Raw genomic sequence first — 25,390 nt, forward strand, 5'->3', positions numbered from 1 at the left:
ACCAGCCCACCCAGGCTGGAGCACCACCAATAACATTGTTTTATTTTTTATTGGACATTTTTTATTGGATATTATTGAACAAACACTTGCTTATTCACCAATACCTTTGGATAAACACCTATAGGAGCACCCCAGCGGATTTATTGTGGACTTTCTTGTTTGGTATTTTTAACACTGACTTTTATTTAATATTGACTGTTTTTTTTGACACACATTTCTTTCTTGAAACATTTTTTTCTACACTGGACACATTTTTGAATTTATTGGATTTTTTTTTAATTTAAATTTTTTTTTTTTTTAATTTTACTGATTGTAACCACCTCATTTTTTAGCACATTGGAGTATTGCACCAAGTCACTTTGCAGTTTACCTGTGATATTGCTGTTTTTGCACATTCATCTTGTGTATATTGTTATAAGTGCTTATATATTTCACATTCTTATCCTCATTGTAATTAACGTGGGATCCATGCCATTTTAAATTGCTTTTAAATTGTATTTACAATACTGTATTTTTAAACCTTGTACCCTGAGTTGTATTAAATATTTTATATACCTTAGCCACTTGTTGCGCCTAGGATGACCTTTTTCACATTATTGCATTTAGGTGATAACTAGGTATCACCATCCTGGCCAATAAGGTCTAGTGGGCGCTGGGATATTCTTTTATTTTCACTGCTAATCAATCCTCCTTTTTTCACTTTATATTCACTTGCTCCTCCACTATTTTCTGACTAAATCTTAGTCCCCTCACGTCTATGAGCAAGAACTGGACTTTATACTTATAAAGTCTAAAGGTTTGGTGTGAGACGGAGCGGTACTCATAGGCTGCATGCTACACTATTAGTCTATCTTACTGAACCTTACAATGGGGGAGTACGTTAACATGGTCGCGATATTGTAACTTCAGCTTTTTGCGTGTCAGGTTAGCACACAAGCGAAAACCTTTTACTTTGAACTTATATATATAGGCGCCTTATCCGATACGCGCAAAAAGCTGAAATCAAACTCAGCACGCGAGCCGAAGCGTTAAATAAGCTCCACTCGTAATCTAGCCCAGTATGTGTTCTCCCCTTTAGCTAGTGAGTATTTATCCCTGTTCCCAATTAGTAAAATTACAAATTAACATTAATATTTTATAGTTGATATCTATGTATCTTGAGGTCCATTAGTTACAAAATCATTTTTTATTCTGAATTTTCAAATTGTAAAAATAGACAGCAGCTTCTGCCTTAGATCCCTCACCTGCAGCGATAGCTAATGGGGTCTCCATTGGCTGAATATTCTGTACACGTTCTGCATGTGTTCCTGTGTCTAGATTTTCATCACTGTGATCTGTTTTTTGAATAGATAATACAATTAGTTTTTGCTAACCATGAAACACTTTCTTGTTATAGTAGCTTATAATCATTTCCATTTATTTATTTATTTTTAAATATGATCTGTGGCTGGATTAATCTTTTCTTATTAGCCTTGCAGACACTGCCTATGTGCAACAAAAACTAAGAATGAGAAAAGCCTTTCCTGATATTTAGTTTTTTGCATATAAAAATATTAATATATAGTTTCTTTAATATTCATGACAAACGTTTTGGCCTAACACTTTAAAAATTGTTTTTATATTTACGTTGGGTATAAAACTAAATTTATAATCAGACAGCTCTGTAGATCACACATGACAGATTCAAAGTAGATTTGCTCTGTCAGTCACGTCAGTAGTGTAAGTGCATTTCCTGAGTGAGATATTTATTACTACACAGCGTTACCTGAGCTCTCACTTCCTGGGATCTCCATAGTCCTTAGTGCTTGGTGAGTCTCCATCATGACGTCCTTGTAAAGCTCCTTGTGTCCCTATATACTCCCACTCCTCATAGAGAAATACACGGCAACGTCATCACACTTTATAGGCACCTGAAACACACACAACTCATTCAGCGCTGACACAGGGACTGGTTCTGTCACACACTTTTACTGACAAAGCCAGGATAATGTTAATGTAAACATGCAGTGACCCAGAGAGAAGTTAGGAAATACACACATGGCCAGATGGGTCAGTAAAGGGCGTCAGTCGGCGAATGCTGTTGTAGGGGGATAAGTTACTGAGAACATGCAGAGACACATTCATAAAGTAGAAATTACACACAGGGCCAGGTGGGTCAGTAAACCATCACTGTGCCCTGGCACTAGTATAATGTCACATTCCCCAGCAGTGCTCAGCTCTCCACTCAGCTGGTTAATGCTGTTGCGAGTGGTGGTGAATTTTTTTTTTCTATGATGGTGCAATTCTATTGACCAGATTTTACAACCATTAGACCAAGGGCTGGAATGTGACCTATCAGATACAGATGCCGGCACTTATCCATACTAAATACTAGGTGCTAGAGTACAAGTCTAGTGATACTAATTGTGCGATATGCGCTACTTTGTTTTAGGCTTTGCACCATCAGTATTACTTAATTTGGTATTTAGAAGTCACGTTAAAACAAAAACATTTTAAATGAAAGACTTGATTGTCGTTTGCAGCTAAATTAGCGCATCCCAAGACTTGCTAATTAGCAGGCTAGCTAAATTTACCATGGCATCACCAGCTGGTTATCACAAGCACAATGTACACAATAAATATGCTTTAGCATTGCTTATTAATAACAGGTATAAAGTAATATGATTACCTAACATGTTGTACCCCATTTAACCCTAAAAACACCAGATACCAAATTGCAAGAAAACACTCACCATTAAAACCCACTAACCACCATTAACTCATAAAGTGCTGGACCCTGTTTTTAAGATTCTTGTAACTTTCCTTTATTTAAACACATTTCTTTGAATTTTGGCAGTTTTGTGAGCATCCTCTGTGATTAGAAATTTTGAAAATGTGATGTAAATTCTTCAATATTTTTGGAGTATATAATATATTCATTAATAATGGAGTTTAATTTCAGATTCCTTGTGCTTTTTACAGTATAAACACAAATACAAATATTTTAGGCTCTCCAATAAAAAAAACCTCAATTACAGATGGTCACAGAAACACATAGCTCTTATTATGACATATTCCATTAGCTCTCACCTCCCCGGTCAGCAGGTACATGATCTGCAGGGTGTGGGTCAGTATCCTCTCTGTTGCCATCTTGTCCGCGGTCATGTGACTCGCTGTCAGTGAGTTAGTCACACGCTGCAAGAGTGAAACATAAAAACATCACCTGTGTATATCCGGTTATCATATTCTCCCTCTCATCCATGTCACATTTGAGCACTTAGTTGATGAGTTTGGCATGATAGCAGACAACGCAATGTGACTGCTAAACACCATCCTAGTTACAGGAACATTCAGGATTTAGCTAGGGCAAGCAATTTTAAACAACTTACTTCTGTTATCTAACTTGCTTTGTTTCCTTGGTATCCTCTATTGAAAAAGCATACGTAGGTATGCTCAGGTGCTGCAATGCACTACTGGGAGCAAGCTGTTAATTGGTAGCTGCACATATGTCTCTTGTCATTGGTTCACTTGAGGTGTTCAGCTAGCTCCCAGTAGTGCATTGCTACTCCTTCAACAAAGGATACCAAGAGAATCTGCAAAACTGATAATAGAAGTAGATTTGAAAGTTGTTTAAAATTGTATGCACTATATGAATCACGAAAGAAAAAAAAATGTGGATTTCATGTCCCTTTAAGTGTCATGTAATCAATAAATTTAAAGGGATAGGAAACTCAAAAATGATTGTAAAAAAATAAAACACATTTGTAATTAGTACCTCTTAAAGCTTTTCTTTCATTTGCTTGTAATTTTTTTCCAAATATTTTAATTCTGCCAAACCCACAATTTTGTTCATTATGCAGGCCCTATAACGATGTTCTACCTAGGTAGAAACATCATGGCGGCACGCATGAACAGTTGAAGTCCTTCTTGCTTAACGCATGCACATATTTTTTTATCTAAGGGCTTAATTATAAGCAATAGTAAATTGGATGTTAAATAAAACTTTTGTCACATCCTATTTATTATTGGTTATAATACCACTAGCAGAGAAATGTATTACCCCAATACTAGCAGTACTATCAGGTCGCAAGAAATAAACACTAAAGGGATCAACGTTAAAGTTATTTGCGCATGCGATCCTTGGGTAAAACAAATATTTTGGATTAACATTTTGGTGACTAGTACACATACGATTCCAATATGTAATAAGGCTAGATTTATTAAAGCTGAGGTGTACAGGGCGCGTATATGCGCACCTGTACGCCTCAGCTCGCATGTATTCGCCATTGCACACGAGCGCAATTTTGCGCTTGCGTGCAATCCCGCCCCTGCCCGCACAGCCAATCACGCGCGGGAAGGAGCTGTCAATCTCTTTGGTCTGACTAGACCGAGGAGATTGAATTTCGCCACATTAGAGTGGCGAACAGGTTAGGGAAGTCTGATGACCGCGCTTGATAAAATGACGGCGAGCAAGTTCTTGTGAGAACTTGCAGCCGTAGGACTTTAATAAATCTAGCCCTAAGTGCGCATGAGATTTGTGACTAGATTGCGGAATATGAAATATTCTAAATAAGTGGGTGCAGCTACTTAGAGATTGGATGGTGCACGGTCATTCATTTAATAATGTTCCACCTTCTTTTATGGGCAGCCTATTACGCTTATTCTATGAAAAATATAAACACATTTTTTTCAATATGTAGAAGCTTTGTTTCCTGGGCAAAGTAGGTATATTTTATTACATTTATATTTCTTCTTATTAAAATGTTTTTTTTGAAGTATTTTGAGACGAAGATTTCTAACCTTTAAGCACAGCATTGCAAAAGGTCTGTACATACAATGACCTCATAAAAAAGGTCTGTGACACAAAAAATATTTAGATACATTTCTCACCTCTCCCGTCAGCAGGTAGAGAATCTCCAGGGTGTGATTTAGGATCCGCTCAGGCAGCTTCATCTTCATTTTGTTCATGGTTAGTGATATTCTGTAACACTGAGACCTGCAACAGTGGTATATAAATGACAGAAATTACACATATGGGAATAATGGCCATATAAACACCAAATATTTACTTATGCACCCACACAACCATCAATATATATCTATCTAGACACGCATGTACACATCTATATGTAGATATAACTCCACCCTGAATATAATGAAAACCTTTATTCCCATACACATTCCTTAAAGTTTCACATATACAAGCTTACCTACTTATTCACCAGTCACACACTAAACTGCTGATAAACCCTATTCTATTTTAACCCTGCAAGAGGAGAGGAGGGTGAGAGGGTTGTCTGAGGCTGTTGATTAAATAATTAAGGAGTATATCAATCATAAGTAACCTGAATGGGACAGTAAGGAAAGCCCTCCAGACAGGTGGTGCTAGATGCAAACATAGATAATTAAATACAGAAAGAAAAAAAGTAACATCTTTTAAGCACTCTGGGAAACACTAAATTAGATTGGTCCAAAAGAGAGGACACACAATGAAACAGAGGGGTTCTCAATCCTCACCACAATATGAGGTGAGGATTATGAACCCCTCCGTTTCATTGTCTGTCCTCTCTTTTGGACCAATCTAATTTAGTGTTTCCCAGAGTGCTTAAAAGATGCTACTTTTTTTCTTTCTGTATTTAATTATCTATGTTTGCATCTAGCACCACCTGTCTGGAGGGCTTTCCTTAGCTGTCCCATTCAGGTTACTTATGATATGATATATACTCCTTAATTATTTAATCAACAGCCTCAGACAACCCTCTCACCCTCCTCTCCTCTTGCAGGGTTAAAATAGAATAGGGTTTATCAGCAGTTTAGTGTGTGACTGGTGAATAAGTAGGTAAGCTTGTATATGTGAAACTTTAAGGAATGTGTATGGGAATAAAGGTTTTCATATAATTCAGGGGTGGAGTTATATCTACATATCTAGATGTGTACATGCGTGTCTAGATAGATATATATTGATGGTTGTGTGGGTGCATAAGTAAATATTTGGTGTTTATATGGCCATTATTCCCATATGTGTAATTTCTGTCATTTATATACCACTGTTGCAGGTCTCAGTGTTACAGAATATCACTAACCATGAACAAAATGAAGATGAAGCTGCCTGAGCGGATCCTAAATCACACCCTGGAGATTCTCTACCTGCTGACGGGAGAGGTGAGAAAATGTATCTAAATATTTTTTGTGTACACAGACCTTTTATTATGAGGTCATTGTATGTACAGACCTTTTGCAATGCTGTGCTTAAAGGGTTAGAAATCTTCGTCTCAAAATACTTCACAAAAAAACATTTTAATAAGAAGAAATATAAATGTAATAAAATATACCTACTTTGCCCAGGAAACAAAGCTTCTACATATTGAAAAAAATGTGTTTATATTTTTCATAGAATAAGCGTAATAGGCTGCCCATAAAAGAAGGTGGAACATTATTAAAATGAATGACCGTGCACCATCCAATCTCTAAGTAGCTGCACCCACTTATTTAGAATATTCATATTCCGCAATCTAGTCACAAATCTCATGCGCACTTAGGGCTAGATTTATTAAAGTCCTACGGCTGCAAGTTCTCACAAGAACTTGCTCGCCGTCATTTATCAAGCAGCGGTCATCAGACTTCCCTAACCTGTTCGCCACCTCTAATGTGGCGAAATTCAATCTCCTCGGTCTAGTCAGACCAAAGAGATTGACAGCTCCTTCCCGCGCGTGATTGGCTGTGCGCGGGCAGGGGGCGGGATTGCACGCAAGCGCAAAATTGCGCTCGTGTGCAATGGCGAATACATGCGAGCTGAGGCGTACAGGTGCGCATATACGCGCCCCTGTACACCTCAGCTTTAATAAATCTAGCCCTTATTACATATTGGAATCGTATGTGTACTAGTCACCAAAATGTTAATCCAAAATATTTGTTTTACCCAAGGATCGCATGCGCAAATAACTTTAACGTTGATCCCTTTAGTGTTTATTTCTTGCGACCTGATAGTACTGCTAGTATTGGGGTAATACATTTCTCTGCTAGTGGTATTATAACCAATAATAAATAGGATGTGACAAAAGTTTATAATTAACATCCAATTTACTATTGCTTATAATTAAGCCCTTAGATAAAAAAATATGTGCATGCGTTAAGCAAGAAGGACTTCAACTGTTCATGCGTGCCGCCATGATGTTTCTACCTAGGTAGAACATCGTTATAGGGCCTGCATAATGAACAAAATTGTGGGTTTGGCAGAATTAAAATATTTGGAAAAAAATTACAAGCAAATGAAAGAAAAGCTTTAAGAGGTACTAATTACAAATGTGTTTTATTTTTTTACAATCATTTTTGAGTTTCCTATCCCTTTAAATTTATTGATTACATGACACTTAAAGGGACATGAAATCCACATTTTTTTTTCTTTCGTGATTCATATAGTGCATACAATTTTAAACAACTTTCAAATCTACTTCTATTATCAGTTTTGCAGATTCTCTTGGTATCCTTTGTTGAAGGAGTAGCAATGCACTACTGGGAGCTAGCTGAACACCTCAAGTGAACCAATGACAAGAGACATATGTGCAGCTACCAATTAACAGCTTGCTCCCAGTAGTGCATTGCAGCACCTGAGCATACCTACGTATGCTTTTTCAATAGAGGATACCAAGGAAACAAAGCAAGTTAGATAACAGAAGTAAGTTGTTTAAAATTGCTTGCCCTAGCTAAATCCTGAATGTTCCTGTAACTAGGATGGTGTTTAGCAGTCACATTGCGTTGTCTGCTATCATGCCAAACTCATCAACTAAGTGCTCAGAATGTGACATGGATGAGAGGGAGAATATGATAACCGGATATACACAGGTGATGTTTTTATGTTTCACTCTTGCAGCGTGTGACTAACTCACTGACAGCGAGTCACATGACCGCGGACAAGATGGCAACAGAGAGGATACTGACCCACACCCTGCAGATCATGTACCTGCTGACCGGGGAGGTGAGAGCTAATGGAATATGTCATAATAAGAGCTATGTGTTTCTGTGACCATCTGTAATTGAGGTTTTTTTTATTGGAGAGCCTAAAATATTTGTATTTGTGTTTATACTGTAAAAAGCACAAGGAATCTGAAATTAAACTCCATTATTAATGAATATATTATATAACTCCAAAAATATTGAAGAATTTACATCACATTTTCAAAATTTCTAATCACAGAGGATGCTCACAAAACTGCCAAAATTCAAAGAAATGTGTTTAAATAAAGGAAAGTTACAAGAATCTTAAAAACAGGGTCCAGCACTTTATGAGTTAATGGTGGTTAGTGGGTTTTAATGGTGAGTGTTTTCTTGCAATTTGGTATCTGGTGTTTTAGGGGTTAAATGGGGTACAACATGTTAGGTAATCATATTACTTTATACCTGTTATTAATAAGCAATGCTAAAAGCATATTATTGTGTACATTGTGCTTGTGATAACCAGCTGGTGATGCCATGGTAAATTTAGCTAGCCTGCTAATTAGCAAGTCTTGGGATGCGCTAATTTAGCTGCAAACGACAATCAAGTCTTTCATTTAAAATGTTTTTGTTTTAACCCGTGACTTCTAAATACCAAATTAAGTAATACTGATGGTGCAAAGCCTAAAACAAAGTAGCGCATATCGCACAATTAGTATCACTAGACTTGTACTCTAGCACCTAGTATTTAGTATGGATAAGTGCCGGCATCTGTATCTGATAGGTCACATTCCAGCCCTTGGTCTAATGGTTGTAAAATCTGGTCAATAGAATTGCACCATCATAGAAAAAAAAAATTCACCACCACTCGCAACAGCATTAACCAGCTGAGTGGAGAGCTGAGCACTGCTGGGGAATGTGACATTATACTAGTGCCAGGGCACAGTGATGCTGTTTACTGACCCACCTGGCCCTGTGTGTAATTTCTACTTTATGAATGTGTCTCTGCATGTTCTCAGTAACATTATCCCCCCTACAACAGCATTCGCCGACTGACGCCCTTTACTGACCCATCTGGCCATGTGTGTATTTCCTAACTTCTCTCTGGGTCACTGCATGTTTACATTAACATTATCCTGGCTTTGTCAGTAAAAGTGTGTGACAGAACCAGTCCCTGTGTCAGCGCTGAATGAGTTGTGTGTGTTTCAGGTGCCTATAAAGTGTGATGACGTTGCCGTGTATTTCTCTATGGAGGAGTGGGAGTATATAGAGGGACACAAGGAGCTTTACAAGGACGTCATGATGGAGACTCACCAAGCACTAAGGACTATGGAGATCCCAGGAAGTGAGAGCTCAGGTAACGCTGTGTAGTAATAAATATCTCACTCAGGAAATGCACTTACACTACTGACGTGACTGACAGAGCAAATCTACTTTGAATCTGTCATGTGTGATCTACAGAGCTGTCTGATTATAAATTTAGTTTTATACCCAACGTAAATATAAAAACAATTTTTAAAGTGTTAGGCCAAAACGTTTGTCATGAATATTAAAGAAACTATATATTAATATTTTTATATGCAAAAAACTAAATATCAGGAAAGGCTTTTCTCATTCTTAGTTTTTGTTGCACATAGGCAGTGTCTGCAAGGCTAATAAGAAAAGATTAATCCAGCCACAGATCATATTTAAAAATAAATAAATAAATGGAAATGATTATAAGCTACTATAACAAAGAAAGTGTTTCATGGTTAGCAAAAACTAATTGTATTATCTATTCAAACTAACAGATCACAGTGATGAAAATCTAGACACAGGAACACATGCAGAACGTGTACAGAATATTCAGCCAATGGAGACCCCATTAGCTATCGCTGCAGGTGAGGGATCTAAGGCAGAAGCTGCTGTCTATTTTTACAATTTGAAAATTCAGAATAAAAAATGATTATGTAACTAATGGACCTCAAGATACATAGATATCAACTATAAAATATTAATGTTAATTTGTAATTTTACTAATTGGGAACAGGGATAAATACTCACTAGCTAAAGGGAGAACACATACTGGGCTAGATTACGAGTGGAGCATTATTTAACGCTTCGGCTCGCGTGCTGAGTTTGATTTCAGCTTTTTGCGCGTATCGGATAAGGCGCCTATTATTATAAGTTCAAAGTAAAAGGTTTTCGCTTGTGTGCTAACCTGACACGCAAAAAGCTGAAGTTACAATATCGCGACCATGTTAACGTACTCCCCCATTGTAAGGTTCAGTAAGATAGACTAATAGTGTAGCATGCAGCCTATGAGTACCGCTCCGTCTCACACCAAACCTTTAGACTTTATAAGTATAAAGTCCAGTTCTTGCTCATAGACGTGAGGGGACTAAGATTTAGTCAGAAAATAGTGGAGGAGCAAGTGAATATAAAGTGAAAAAAGGAGGATTGATTAGCAGTGAAAATAAAAGAATATCCCAGCGCCCACTAGACCTTATTGGCCCAGGATGGTGATACCTAGTTATCACCTAAATGCAATAATGTGAAAAAGGTCATCCTAGGCGCCAACAAGTGGCTAAGGTATATAAAATATTTAATACAACTCAGGGTACAAGGTTTAAAAATACAGTATTGTAAATACAATTTAAAAGCAATTTAAAATGGCATGGATCCACGTTAATTACAATGAGGATAAGAATGTGAAATATATAAGCACTTATAACAATATACACAAGATGAATGTGCAAAAACAGCAATATCACAGGTAAACTGCAAAGTGACTTGGTGCAATACTCCAATGTGCTAAAAAATGAGGTGGTTACAATCAGTAAAATTAAAAAAAAAAAAAATTTAAAATTAAAAAAAAATCCAATAAATTCAAAAATGTGTCCAGTGTAGAAAAAAATGTTTCAAGAAAGAAATGTGTGTCAAAAAAAAACAGTCAATATTAAATAAAAGTCAGTGTTAAAAATACCACAACAGAAGTCCACAATAAATCCGCTGGGGTGCTCCTATAGGTGTTTATCCAAAGGTATTGGTGAATAAGCAAGTGTTTGTTCAATAATATCCAATAAAAAATGTCCAATAAAAAATAAAACAATGTTATTGGTGGTGCTACCAGCCTGGGTGGGCTGGTACGGTGTGGAAAGGTGCACAATAAGAAAAGGCTCAATATAAACGATTCCAATAAGAAATTCAAGTAAAGACAATTCCAATGGTAAAAACAAATCCAAAAATAAAAATGAATCCAAAAATAAAAATAAGGGACCAAAACCTGTGAAGAGAAAGAAAAAGCGCAATGTGTAGAAAAATCACAATATGTTCCTCCAATTAAAATAAGGCTTACCAGTGTTGTCTACGCGTTTCGGCCTTCTCTGGGCCTTTATCAAGACTGGTGTTTGCTACATACTGATGGCCTTTTATAGGGGTTGTTTGGTTACAACCGGAAGTGGTTTGATTTAGCCATTTCCGGTTTGGCGAATTTTTATATAATCTGAATTGTTAATAAAATGAGTCTTAAGGTCTGTTTTCTTGTTGGAATTAATAAATAGGTGATGTTTTGTTGTTATCACTTTTTAGGGAGTCTCTGTTTATCGTCTATTTTGTTTCTGTGTATCCTCCATATTTTTATGATGTCACTTCCGGTAACGGATTTTCCTTACGGGCTTGTATAATATATATTATTATGTTAGTTTTAATCAGTTGTCTTTGCTATCTGTTATGCTGACTCATCCATAATAAATAGCTGCATATTGAATGAGGTTATGTCAGTTATTTCATATATGTTTCTTTTCCGTTCCGTTTCCGTGTTCTGATTGGTCGTGATGTCAGAGCTGTAATCATTAGGCTGAGCGTAAAGTAAATTACTGACATCTAGTTCCGTGTGTCCTTAGAATAAGCTTATAAAATAATTCAGTATATGTCAATCATAGTATGAGTATGAGTATTGTACTTGGTGTATATTATACTGGATATGTCGCTAAAATGTCACAACGTCTTCTATCATCACTGTGTAATCAGTGTGGTATATTACTTGAAGGATTTATTTGTGATCAGAATGCTGGTGTGTAAATGGTGCACAGAGTATCTCCGAAGAGAGTTGAAACAGAAGTATAATGCAGATTGTTAGTGATCCTGTAGTACTTTCAGTGTTGTGTACTGTGTGCAATTTCTGGACACTATTAGGGGTTGCTTATTGATATTATTATCATTACATATGCGATAATGATACGATGCAATAATTTAATAAAGGATATAAATAATACGTAGAATATCTCCAGAGAGAGTTGGAGTAAAAGAGGAATACTACAGATTATTAATAATTATTAATAATTCTGTAGTAATTACAATATTACATACTGTGTATAATTTCTAAACACAGTTAAGGATTGTTTTAATATTATTCACTCTTATTGATATTTATGATTGTCCTTGCAATAATAGTACTGTGCAATAATTTGATAAAAAATTGTATATGATCTTATAAAAATCATATTTGATAAACGAGAGGGGAATGTTTATTATTGGATTAATGAAGTATTCAGGTCATTAGTATAGTATGTTAATGTCATATAATGACATACTTGAAGTTAATTGCAAATTTGGGACTATAATAGACAAAAATAAAATTAAAAGAAAAAATAAAAGATAAAAAATATATAGTATATATGCTTATAGATCAGTTGCTCAGTTGTATTTTATATGGCTTGGGATCTAGTTTAAAGTGCGGTATTCTAAACATGGTAAATATCAATTGATCACCTTTAAGGGGGTATATTTAAGGGATGAATGTCCTATGTGTTTAATCTCAGAGATATGTTAAAATAGGTGGATGGTTAGATGCCTGCGTCTTGGCGTAATGGAATAATGGGTAAGTGTTAAAATATTGGCTTACCCATTATATAGATGAGTGTCCTATGTGTCTAATCTCAGAGACATAGGGATGAGTGTCCTATGTGTTTAATCTCAGAGATATGTTAAAATAGATGGATTGTAGGTGCCTGCGTAATGGAATAATAGGTAAGTGTTAAAATATTGGCTGGATATAAAGAATACAGATTTTCTCTTTATTTTTTAAGTTTTTTTAAAAAAAATTTAAAATTATTTCTAGCCTGTTTTCAGGGACTAAGGATAAAATGAGATAACTGGAAGGAGGCTTAATTTCTAATGCTTGGCCCATTGGCCTTCAATTAGTTGGAAAACTTTGTTAAATTGAGTTGGATATCGATTCTATAGGACTTGTAGTTAGTTTGTCTCTTGTATCAGTACTGGAACTTAATAAAAAAGAGTGATGTAACTCTTTTATTAATTAATTCTAGATGGGGACCGGTGCCTTAGAGGAGGATGTATGGATGTAAAGATTATAGCAGGTTTTTTGTAGTTTCTTCTACTTTTTGGTCATATGGGCTTATCTGTTTCTTTCTGTGTGTGGAGAGTTATTTCTAAAATAGAAGATCCAAATTGAGGACAAATACCTAGAGAGGAGAGGATCATTAGTGAAGATATAAAAATGTTATGTCATATTGAATAAGTGGGAGAGGTCTTCCTTGTTATTTAGCCCTTTAGGGTGCAGACAGTCCAAGTTGAAGATCCACTTTGATTCGGCGGTCAGCAATTTCTTCGTATAATTGCCGCCCCTCCAGTCCTTTCGTACCTTCTGTATGCCCATGTATGTTAAATCCTTTATATTTCCCTTGTGTTTACTTGTAAAGTGTCTATATAAAGCGGTATCTATGTTTAGTTTTTCGATGAGTCGTATGTGTTCACGTATCCTTTCTTTCAGGGTCCTGGACGTCTGGCCCACATATTGTAGACCACACGAACACTGCAACATGTAGATCACTCCACTGTCTTGGCATCTAATCAACTCATTTACTTTATATTTTTCTTTCGTATTGAAGCTGTTAAATGTGGTGGATTTGATGCCGCTTTTACATGCTTTACAAGACACGCAGGGGAGGAAGCCTTTCACCTCTTTTCCGAATGTATCTTTGATACCCAGGTTTTTCTTTCTTTCTATACTGGGAGCGAGTCTGCTCTGTAGGTTCTTAGTTTTCCTGTAGACAAATTTGGGTCTTACTGGTAATTTTTCACCAATCAGGTCATCTTCTTTCAGAATTGACCAGTGTTTCTGAAATATTTTCTCGATGATGCTCTTATTTTCACTGTATTCAGTAATCATTAATATATTGAAAGAGTCATCTTCTTTTCGCAATGTTTTTTCTTTATATTTTAAAAGATCATTTCTGTTGATGTTATTGACCTCTTCATTTTTCTGTTCCAACAGGCTCTCCTGATATCCTCTCTCTAGGAACTTTGCTTTAATGATGTTAGCTTGTTGATTCCATTTTTCTTCTGTTGAACAGTTCTTTTTTATCCTTACCAGTTGTCCCTTCGGGATGTTCTCCTTCCAGTTCTTGTGATGGCAGCCCATGCTATGGATATAGGTATTGCTGTCTACTGCTTAAAGCAGTAACCTGTCTGAATACATCGACCTAAATCTCCAGAGATATGTAAAAGAGTTACCCTCATACCTCAAAGACTCCACTCAGATATTAAATCTCCTGCAGGGAATTACATGGGAAGAAGGCTATATTTTAGCAACATGTGATGTGGTGTCACTATACACATGTATCCCCCATGAGGAAGGACTAGAAGCAGTGAAGTTCTTCCTTGATAAAGATCCAGAAGTCCCTGAGGTTCAGAAAGACTTCATTTTGGATGGGATCCAGTACATCTTGACCCATAATTACTTCCATGATGATGGAAATTACTACCAACAGATTTGCGGTACAGCGATGGGGGCCTAGTTACGCGAACCTATTTATGGGCAAGTGGGAAAACATCTTCTGGGAGTCATGCCCAGCAAGCGCAGACCTGGTCCTCTACCGCCGCTATATAAATGACATCATTATCATCTGGAAAGGGACCCAGGAGGATCTGAACTACACCATTGAAGTCATGAACAGAAGTACCAACAGTCTGAAATTTACTCACTCATGGAGCAATACTGAACTCATCTTTCTAGATTTAAAAATAGAGGTCATAGATGGCAAGATTGAAACCTCTACTCATTTCAAAGCAGTAGACAGCAATACCTATATCCATAGCATGAGCTGCCATCACAAGAACTGGAAGGAGAACATCCCGAAGGGACAACTGGTAAGGATCAAAAAGAACTGTTCAACAGAAGAAAAATGGAATCAACAAGCTAACATCATTAAAGCAAAGTTCCTAGAGAGAGGATATCAGGAGAGCCTGTTGGAACAGAAAAATGAAGAGGTCAATAACATCAACAGAAATGATCTTTTAAAATATAAAGAAAAAACATTGCGAACAGAAGATGACTCTTTCAATATATTAATGATTACTGAATACAGTGAAAATAAGAGCATCATCGAGAAAATATTTCAGAAACACTGGTCAATTCTGAAAGAAGATGACCTGATTGGTGAAAAATTACCAGTAAGACCCAAATTTGTCTACAGGAAAACTAAGAACCTACAGAGCAGACTCGCTCCCAGTATAGAAAGAAAGAAAAACCTGGGTATCAAAGATACATTCGGAAAAGAGGTGAAAGGCTTCTTCCCCTGCGTGTCTTGTAAAGCATGTAAAAGCGGCATCAAATCCACCACATTTAACAGCTTCAATACGAAAGAAAAATATAAAGTAAATGAGTTGATTAGATGCCAAGACAGTGGAGTGATCTACATGTTGCAGTGTTCGTGTGGTCTACAATATGTGGGCCAGACGTCCAGGACCCTGAAAGAAAGGATACGTGAACACATACGACTCATCGAAAAAATAAAAACATAGATACCGCTTTATATAGACACTTTACAAGTAAACACAAGGGAAATATAAAGGATTTAACATACATGGGCATACAGAAGGTACGAAAGGACTGGAGGGGCGGCAATTATACGAAGAAATTGCTGACCGCCGAATCAAAGTGGATCTTCAACTTGGACTGTCTGCACCCTAAAGGGCTAAATAACAAGGAAGACCTCTCCCACTTATTCAATATGACATAACATTTTTATATCTTCACTAATGATCCTCTCCTCTCTAGGTATTTGTCCTCAATTTGGATCTTCTATTTTAGAAATAACTCTCCCCACACAGAAAGAAACAGATAAGCCCATATGACCAAAAAGTAGAAGAAACTACAAAAAAACTGCTATAATCTTTACATCCATACATCCTCCTCTAAGGCACCGGTCCCCATCTAGAATTAATTAATAAAAGAGTTACATCACTCTTTTTTATTAAGTTCCAGTACTGATACAAGAGACAAACTAACTACAAGTCCTATAGAATCGATATCCAACTCAATTTAACAAAGTTTTCCAACTAATTGAAGGCCAATGGGCCAAGCATTAGAAATTAAGCCTCCTTCCAGTTATCTCATTTTATCCTTAGTCCCTGAAAACAGGCTAGAAATAATTTTAATTTTTTTTAAAAAAAACTTAAAAAATAAAGAGAAAATCTGTATTCTTTATATCCAGCCAATATTTTAACACTTACCTATTATTCCATTACGCCAATACGTAGGCACATACAATCCATCTATTTTAACATATCTCTGAGATTAAACACATAGGACACTCATCCCTATGTCTCTGAGATTAAACACATAGGACACTCATCTATATAATGGGTAAGCCAATATTTTAACACTTCGCCATTATTCCATTACGCCAAGACGCAGGCATCTAACCATCCACCTATTTTAACATATCTCTGAGATTAAACACATAGGACATTCATCCCTTAAATATACCCCCTTAAAGGTGATCAATTGATATGTACCATGTTTAGAATACTGCACTTTAAACTAGATCCCAAGCCGTATAAAATACAACTGAGCAACTGATTTATAAGCATATATACTATATATTTTTTATCTTTTATTTTTTCTTTTAATTTTATTTTTGTCTATTATAGTCCCAAATTTGCAATTAACTTCAAGTATGTCATTATATGACATTAACATACTATACTAATGACCTGAATACTTCATTAATCCAATAATAAACATTCCCCTCTCGTTTATCAAATATGATTTTTATAAGATCATATACAATTTTTTATCAAATTATTGCACAGTACTATTATTGCAAGGACAATCATAAATATCAATAAGAGTGAATAATATTAAAACAATCCTTAACTGTGTTTAGAAATTATACACAGTATGTAATATTGTAATTACTACAGAATTATTAACAATTATTAATAATCTGTAGTATTCCTCTTTTACTCCAACTCTCTCTGGAGATATTCTACGTATTATTTATATCATTTATTAAATTATTGCATCGTATCATTATCGCATATGTAATGATAATAATATTAATAAGCAACCCCTAATAGTGTCCAGAAATTGCACACAGTACACAACACTGAAAGTACTACAGGATCACTAACAATCTGCATTATACTTCTGTTTCAACTCTCTTCGGAGATACTCTGTGCACCATTTACACACCAGCATTCTGATCACAAATAAATCCTTCAAGTAATATACCACACTGATTACACAGTGATGATAGAAGACGTTGTGACATTTTAGCGACATATCCAGTATAATATACACCAAGTACAATACTCATACTCATACTATGATTGACATATACTGAATTATTTTATAAGCTTATTCTAAGGACACACGGAACTAGACGTCAGTAATTTACTTTACGCTCAGCCTAATGATTACAGCTCTGACGTCACGACCAATCAGAACACTGTAAAAACGGAAAAGAAACATATATGAAATAACTGACATAACCTCATTCAATATGCAGCTATTTATTATGGATGAGTCAGCATAACAGATAGCAAAGACAACTGATTAAAACTAACATAATAATATATATTATACAAGCCCGTAAGGAAAATCCGTTACCGAAAGTGACATCATAAAAATATGGAGGATACACAGAAACAAAATAGACGATAAACAGAGACTCCCTAAAAAGTGATAACAACAAAACATCACCTATTTATTAATTCCAACAAGAAAACAGACCTTAAGACTCATTTTATTAACAATTCAGATTATATAAAAATTCGCCAAACCGGAAATGGCTAAATCAAACCACTTCCGGTTGTAACCAAACAACCCCTATAAAAGGCCATCAGTATGTAGCAAACACCAGTCTTGATAAAGGCCCAGAGAAGGCCGAAACACGTAGACAACACTGGTAAGCCTTATTTTAATTGGAGGAACATATTGTGATTTTTCTACACATTGCGCTTTTTCTTTCTCTTCACAGGTTTTGGTCCCTTATTTTTATTTTTATTTTTGGATCCATTTTTATTTTTGGATTTGTTTTTACCATTGGAATTGTCTTTACTTGAATTTCTTATTGGAATCGTTTATATTGAGCTTTTTCTTATTGTGCACCTTTCCACACCGTACCAGCCCACCCAGGCTGGTAGCACCACCAATAACATTGTTTTATTTTTTATTGGATATTATTGAACAAACACTTGCTTATTCACCAATACCTTTGGATAAACACCTATAGGAGCACCCCAGCGGATTTATTGTGGACTTCTGTTGTGGTATTTTTAACACTGACCTTTATTTAATATTGACTGTTTTTTCTTGACACACATTTCTTTCTTGAAACATTTTTTTCTACACTGGACACATTTTTGAATTTATTGGATTTTTTTTTTTTTTTTTTTTTTTAATTTTACTGATTGTAACCACCTCATTTTTTAGCACATTGGAGTATTGCACCAAGTCACTTTGCAGTTTACCTGTGATATTGCTGTTTTTGCACATTCATCTTGTGTATATTGTTATAAGTGCTTATATATTTCACATTCTTATCCTCATTGTAATTAGCGTGGATCCATGCCATTTTAAATTGCTTTTAAATTGTATTTACAATACTGTATTTTTAAACCTTGTACCCTGAGTTGTATTAAATATTTTATATACCTTAGCCACTTGTTGGCGCCTAGGATTACCTTTTTCACATTATAGCAGTGAAAATAAAGACTCCTTAACTTTAGGAGTAAAGGATATTACACGCAGATAGATAAGTGTAACCAAAGTAAGTGAAAAGTTACTTTTGAAGTGATAGAATTGTGTCAATGTATGAAGCTAGCAACAGTATCTAACTGAATCTGGTAGCCTTTTACTATGCTAACCTAAGACTTCAAGCGTCTAACAAAGTTCATTAGAGGCATTCAGAGGAGACTCATTCACTTTCATAAGTATCCCAGTAGCTTTCAGGGTTATGCACATATACAGTTGATAAGTTCGTATAAGGATAGACTGTCAGTTAATACTTGCGGTTCTGTAGCACACTGATTAGCGGTTCTGTGAGGAGGTATAGCGTGGTGCTGGTAATTGGTGATTTCAGCGTTGCTGACAGGCGAGCTGCCGATGCAGCGTGTGATTCAACACAGCGTGTGGGAGAGGTGTGGTGCTGCAGAGTGCGGCTCTGTGTTCAGTGCAGGCCGATATCCAGCGGAAGTTGGAGTAGCTGCGGCTAGCTGGGGTTTGCTTAGGATGTCAGATGGCAGTTTAAACTGCAGCGAGGTTATGAGGTAAGATTAGATTAGGACTTCGAATCTTAGCACTTGTCAAAGTACTTGGAAGTGAAATTGACTTGAACTGTTTTAGAATCTTTGGCTTGAAGACAATATGTCTTAGAAATGGGCTAAGCAGAAACTTCTGTAGTCACTATGAACCTAATGAATCAAAATACTTAGCAGTGCAACAGGATGAGGAGGGGCCTTTTATAGACTTTTGAGCTATGCCTTAAAGGTACAGAACAGAACATTACAGAACACCCCCTCCAAGGAGCCGCTCCGCGGATCAGGGTCCAGGCCTGTCAGGCCGCTTACGGTGGAAGTCAGAGACAAGACGAGGAGCAGAAACAGCGGAAGACGATTCCCATGAATCCTCATCAGGACCAAAACCACTCCATCTGATCAGGTATTGGAGTGCCCTGCAGCGATATCGGGAATCCAAGATAGCCTGTACCTCGTACTCATTCCCTGTGTCGATTTGAGCAGGAGTAGGACGACGACCCGAGTCAGGTCTACCCGGGTGGTACGGTTTGAGCAGGGCTACATGGAAGACCGAGTGAATTCTGTATCTAGGAGGTAGAAGCAATCTGATGGAATTCCTATTCAGTACCTTTTCCACAGGGAAAGGACCAATGAAAAGAGGTGCTAGCTTCTTGGTTGGTACGGGTAGCTTCAAGTGCTTGGTGGAAAGCCACACTTTGTCACCAATCTTATAAGGGGGTGCGGTCGTTCTTCTTAAGTCGTAGTAGTGCTGTTGGGTTTTTTGTGCGTCCTGAAGGATGGACCTCAGGGTACAGAGTCCCTGAGCAATGGAATTCACTAAGTCATTAATGACTGGAGAATCAGTATTAGAGCAGTTATTGAGGTGATATGTGGGATGGAACCCGTAGTTGATGTAGAAAGGGGTGTTTCTTGTTGAAGCATTTGCAGAGTTATTAAAAGCAAATTCAGCTGATGGTAATAGATCTAACCAGTTATCCTGTTGTGCAGAACAGTAACAGCGTAGAAACTGCTCCAAAGTTTGGTTTGTTCTTTCACAAAGACCATTGCTCTGGGGATGGAAAGCGGTTGACATGCGCTTTTCTATTTGAAGTGTCTCGCATAGACATGACCAAAAGCGGGAAGTAAACTGCGTTCCCCTATCTGTGGTTATTGAGTCGGGGAGTCCATGTAAACGGACAATGTGGTTAAGGAAGAGTTGAGCAGTTTCTTTAGCAGTTGGTAGACCGATTGCAGGAAGGAAATGTGCCATTTTAGAAAAATGATCTACCACAACAAGTATCGTGTTGTGATTCCGAGATGTTGGAAGATCAACGATAAAGTCCATGGCGATGGCCTTCCATGATCTTTCCGGTACCGGTAAAGAAAGAAGTCAACCGTAGGGATGGTGTCTCAAGTGTTTGTTCTGTGAACAGGTGATACAAGACTTCACATATTCCTTTACGGAGTCAGTCATGTGTGGCCACCAGTAATCTCTTCTTAAAATGTGGAGAGTCTTTTGTACACCTGGATGACCAGCTAGCAGGGAGTCATGGGCTGATCGAAGTACTGTCCCACGTAAGGTGCTGGGAACGTAAATTTGTTTTCCTCTGTACAATAGTCCGTTAGCAGCTTTATGAAGTGAGAGAGAGTTTGTAGAGGTATCCCGATTCTGATGTAACAGGAGATCAGAGTTGTTAACTGTAGTGAGACCGATTATTCTGTCTTGAGGAACAATGGTGTCTGATTGGATGGAGGATAAGGGTCTCAGGTCTCTCCTGTATAAGGCATCAGCCTTTCCATTCTTTGTTCCAGGTCTATAGGTAATAACAAAATTGAACCTGCTGAAGAAAAGGCTCCAACGTACCTGGCAGGCACTGAGAGTCTTACTTGTCTTGAGGAACTGTAGGTTTCTATGGTCAGTGAGTATGACGATAGGCGTGGAGGTACCCTCAAGTAAATGCCTCGAAAATTCCAGAGAGGCTTTTATAGCCAGAAGTTCCTTGTCCCCCACAGCATAATTAAGTTCTGCAGTGTTCATGAGCCTAGAATAGTATGAAACGGGATGAAGACTTTGAGTCGGTGGATGTCTCTGGGATAGAACTGCTCCGTTTGCATGGTCCAAGGCATCAACCTATAAAGTGTACGGTAGTGATGGGTCAGGGAATTTGAGAATAGGTGCAGTTACGAACCGTCCTTTGAGAAGTTGAAAAGCGGTCTGGGCTTCTTTAGTCCAGATGAAGCGCTGATTTTTCTTGGTTAAAGTGGTTAATGGTTTTACTATAGCAGAGAATCCGTGTATAAATTTCCTGTAGAAATTTGAGAAGCCTAAGAACTTTTGCACGTCTTTTTTGGATGATGGTGTTGGCCAGTTCGTGACAGCCTCGACTTTGTTGTCTTCCATCTTGATTCCTGAGGGTGATATGTGGTATCCAAGGAAGGATATAGTGGTGGTATTGAATATACATTTCTCCACCTTTACGTAGAGGGAATGCTCTCTTAAACGGGTTAAAACCGTTTTTACATGAGAATATGATCTGGTAGATTGTCAGAATAAATCAAGATGTCGTCCAAGTAGATCACCATTATAACATCCAAGAGGTCCCGAAACAGGTCATTCATAAAGTGCTGGAATGTTGCGGGGGCATTGCACAGGCCGAATGGCATGACCGTATACTCGAACAAGCCATACCTTGTTCGAAAAGCGGTCAGCCATTCATCGCCCTTCCTGATTCGAACCAAATTGTAGGCTCCACGTAGGTCTAATTTCGTTAACACTTTAGCGCCTTGTAACCTTTCGATTAGTTCGGGTATAAGAGGTAACGGATACCTGTTTTTTTTCGTTCTGGCATTAAGCTCCCGGTAGTCTATAATAGGTCTTAAGCTTTTGTGCTTGTTTCTGACAAAAAAAATACCTGCGCCTGCAGAGGATGTTGAGGGTCTAATGAAACCTTTGCGCAGATTTTCATTCAGGTATTCTTTTAAGTGCTGTAGTTCAGGTTCCGATAAAGGAAATATATGACCATAACAGGGGCGTATTAAGGCATAGGCCAACAAGGCCGGTGCCTAGGGCAGCAGATTTTTAAGGGGCAGCAGAATTTTGAGTCCTTAGGGCCACTCTACTGTGGGTGCGCATGACGTGGTGACAGTGGAGGCGGAGCTCACTTGCGCAGCCTGGCCTGGACTGAGAGGGAATGCGGTATTCTTCCTGGCTCCACCGCGTGATTGAGACTCACACAGACTACACAGTGCAGTGTACACTACAACGTGACCACTGTGAAACAGCATATGCCTTTCTCCCTTCAATACATCTTCATTAGGCATTAAAATACTTAAACGGATTAGTCACTAAATACTTGTACATTTACTGTTTGTCTATCTGTCATGCATGCAAAGAATAATTATTTATTGCTGAATCTATACAACTATGTGACTTAAAACACAACTGAAAATATGTTGTATGCATTTAATACATTCAGAAATATTACAAGTATATACTTTATTATGATTGTATCATGTGACTTTATCCCCTAGGATACAATTCCTAAACCTATCATAACTACTGTTGTATTTTTTAAGTACTTTTAAAGGCCAGTTTGTATATTCATTACATATTTATCCAAGCAGATATTTTGCCTAAATAACTGTCAATCACCAAAGAAGATGTTTAAGGTTAAACAACTACCTACTGACAAACTATCATACAGTGAAGGATATTTTTTTCTGATATAAACACTTTAATCATCTGACTTGCAAAATAATGTCTTTTTATAAATATGTATATATGTGTGTGTGTGTAACCAGAGTGAATGCAAGCCCTGGTGAACATCTACTTAAAAAGACATTTGTTTTTTAATTTTTTACACCCTGCCCCAAAAATATTATGTCTAAAAAAGGCCTTAAACCTGGGGTGGGGTGGGGCAGCAGAATTTTGAGTGCCTAGGGCAGCACAAAACCTAAATACGCCCCTGGACCATAAGGAACGGTGACATCGGGTAGAAGTTCAATCGGGCAATCATATGGCCTGTGCGGTGGTAGAGCCTGGGCCTCTTTTTTATCGAAAACATCTGCAAACTCCTGATAGCAGTGGGGTATAGAGAGCTCTGTTATCTGTAGGAGGATACGTGGGCCTTGAGTGATGCAATGCTCTTTACACTCCTTGGATAGGAATTGCAGATCGCCGGTACCCCAATGAATAGAGGGGTTATGGAGTTTGAGCCACTTTAAACCTAGGATAAGTGGAAATAAAGGAGTTAAAATCACTTCAAATACTACAAATGGTGTGTTATCGGACCGGATTTAATGGAAGAACCATCCACAAGTCTAATAGGTAGTGAATTAAGCTTTTTTATTAGTGGAATATTGTGTAGTTTGACAAAATCATAATCAATGAAGTCTCCCGTGGCTCCGGAATCAATCACGGCTCGAGTACGTACTTGGAGTTGTTCCCACTGCAGAGAAACAGAGAAGCACAGGTGAGATGTTGATTTGTAATTAGTGACATGACAGACAGAATCTCTTTCGTTATAGGACTTACCCTTCCTTTGTCTGGTGAGGTTAGGGCAGTCCTTCACGGTATGTTCGGTACTAGCACAGTACATGCATAGGTTCAATTGCTTGCGGCGGGCTTTCTCCTCTGGTCTGAGGGGACCCTTGACGAAGGCGATCTCCATGGGCTCCTCTGTTGATCTAGAGGGCGCAACTGTGCTGATGTGCTTCTTCACATGATATTCAGGGGTACCCCTTTCAGATTCCCTCTCCCGGAGACGTCTGTCTATAGAGATGCAAAGAGATATTAGACACTCCAAGCTGGTAGGCATAGTGATGCGTGCCAACTCGTCCTTGATGCTTTCGCTGAGGCCCATTCGGAACTGGTTTTTGAGCGCATGCTCATTCCAGAGCGTGTCAGGAGCCCATCTTTTGTACTCTGCTATGTAGTCTTCTACAGGGCGTCTGCCCTGTCGGATTCCCCTAATTGCGGTTTCGGCAGTGGCTTGCCTGTCCTGATCCTGGTACAGAAGTGCCATAGCTGAGAAAAACGAGTCCAATGAGTTGAGGATAGGATCATTGGACTCATAGAAGGTATTAGCCCAGGTTCTTGCCTCTCCAGAGAGGTAAGAGATTACTGTCAGTACTCGAATGCGGTCATTCGGAAATGTTTTAGGTTTTAACTGAAAGAATAGGTTACAGGAGTTCTGAAAATCCCTGAACCGTGCCCTATCCCCTGAGAATTTTTCAGGGGGGCATATCTGTGGTTCAGGCAATTCACTTATTTCTGTTTTTGCTTGCATTTGTTCATTGATGTACTTCCGTAGTTGCTGATTTTCAGCCTTGATCTCTCGCAACCCTTGGAGCATAAGGTCCATATTTTGAGACAGGGTGCCAACCCTGGAGGATAGCTCACTTAAATCCATATTTTCTTATAGGCTGGTATGCTATTCTTTTTGTGGCTAAGTATTATGTAAGGTTCAGTAAGATAGACTAATAGTGTAGCATGCAGCCTATGAGTACCGCTCCGTCTCACACCAAACCTTTAGACTTTATAAGTATAAAGTCCAGTTCTTGCTCATAGACGTGAGGGGACTAAGATTTAGTCAGAAAATAGTGGAGGAGCAAGTGAATATAAAGTGAAAAAAGGAGGATTGATTAGCAGTGAAAATAAAGACTCCTTAACTTTAGGAGTAAAGGATATTACACGCAGATAGATAAGTGTAACCAAAGTAAGTGAAAAGTTACTTTTGAAGTGATAGAATTGTGTCAATGTATGAAGCTAGCAACAGTATCTAACTGGATCTGGTAGCCTTTTACTATGCTAACCTAAGACTTCAAGCGTCTAACAAAGTTCATTAGAGGCATTCAGAGGAGACTCATTCACTTTCATAAGTATCCCAGTAGCTTTCATGGTTATGCACATATACAGTTGATAAGTTCGTATAAGGATAGACTGTCAGTTAAT

General features: G+C 37.6%; 2 protein-coding genes across 2 annotated transcripts in view; one reads left to right on the forward strand and one right to left on the reverse strand.

Annotated features, from left to right (window-relative positions):
* Window positions 1-4,971, reverse strand: part of LOC128657302 (oocyte zinc finger protein XlCOF7.1) — a 225,235-nt gene extending 220,264 nt beyond the window's left edge. Inside the window, exons 1-2 of the mRNA XM_053711593.1 lie at window positions 4,870-4,971; window positions 3,070-3,174 (exon numbers count right to left, since the gene is read on the reverse strand). Coding sequence (XP_053567568.1) covers window positions 3,070-3,174; window positions 4,870-4,947 — 183 coding nt within the window. The 5' untranslated portion in view covers window positions 4,948-4,971. The remainder of the gene's footprint in view (window positions 1-3,069; window positions 3,175-4,869) is intronic.
* Window positions 4,972-6,039: 1,068 nt separating this feature from the next.
* On the forward strand, window positions 6,040-10,339 carry LOC128657993 (gastrula zinc finger protein XlCGF66.1-like). The gene is made up of 5 exons (XM_053712431.1): window positions 6,040-6,141; window positions 7,850-7,954; window positions 9,121-9,268; window positions 9,702-9,791; window positions 10,281-10,339. Exons 1-5 carry the CDS (start codon window positions 6,064-6,066, stop codon window positions 10,337-10,339), a joined length of 480 nt encoding a protein of 159 aa, XP_053568406.1. The 5' UTR covers window positions 6,040-6,063.
* The last annotated feature ends 15,051 nt before the right edge of the window (window positions 10,340-25,390 follow it).

This window comes from Bombina bombina, chromosome 4 (genome assembly GCF_027579735.1).
Source record: "Bombina bombina isolate aBomBom1 chromosome 4, aBomBom1.pri, whole genome shotgun sequence".
NCBI lineage: Eukaryota > Metazoa > Chordata > Amphibia > Anura > Bombinatoridae > Bombina > Bombina bombina.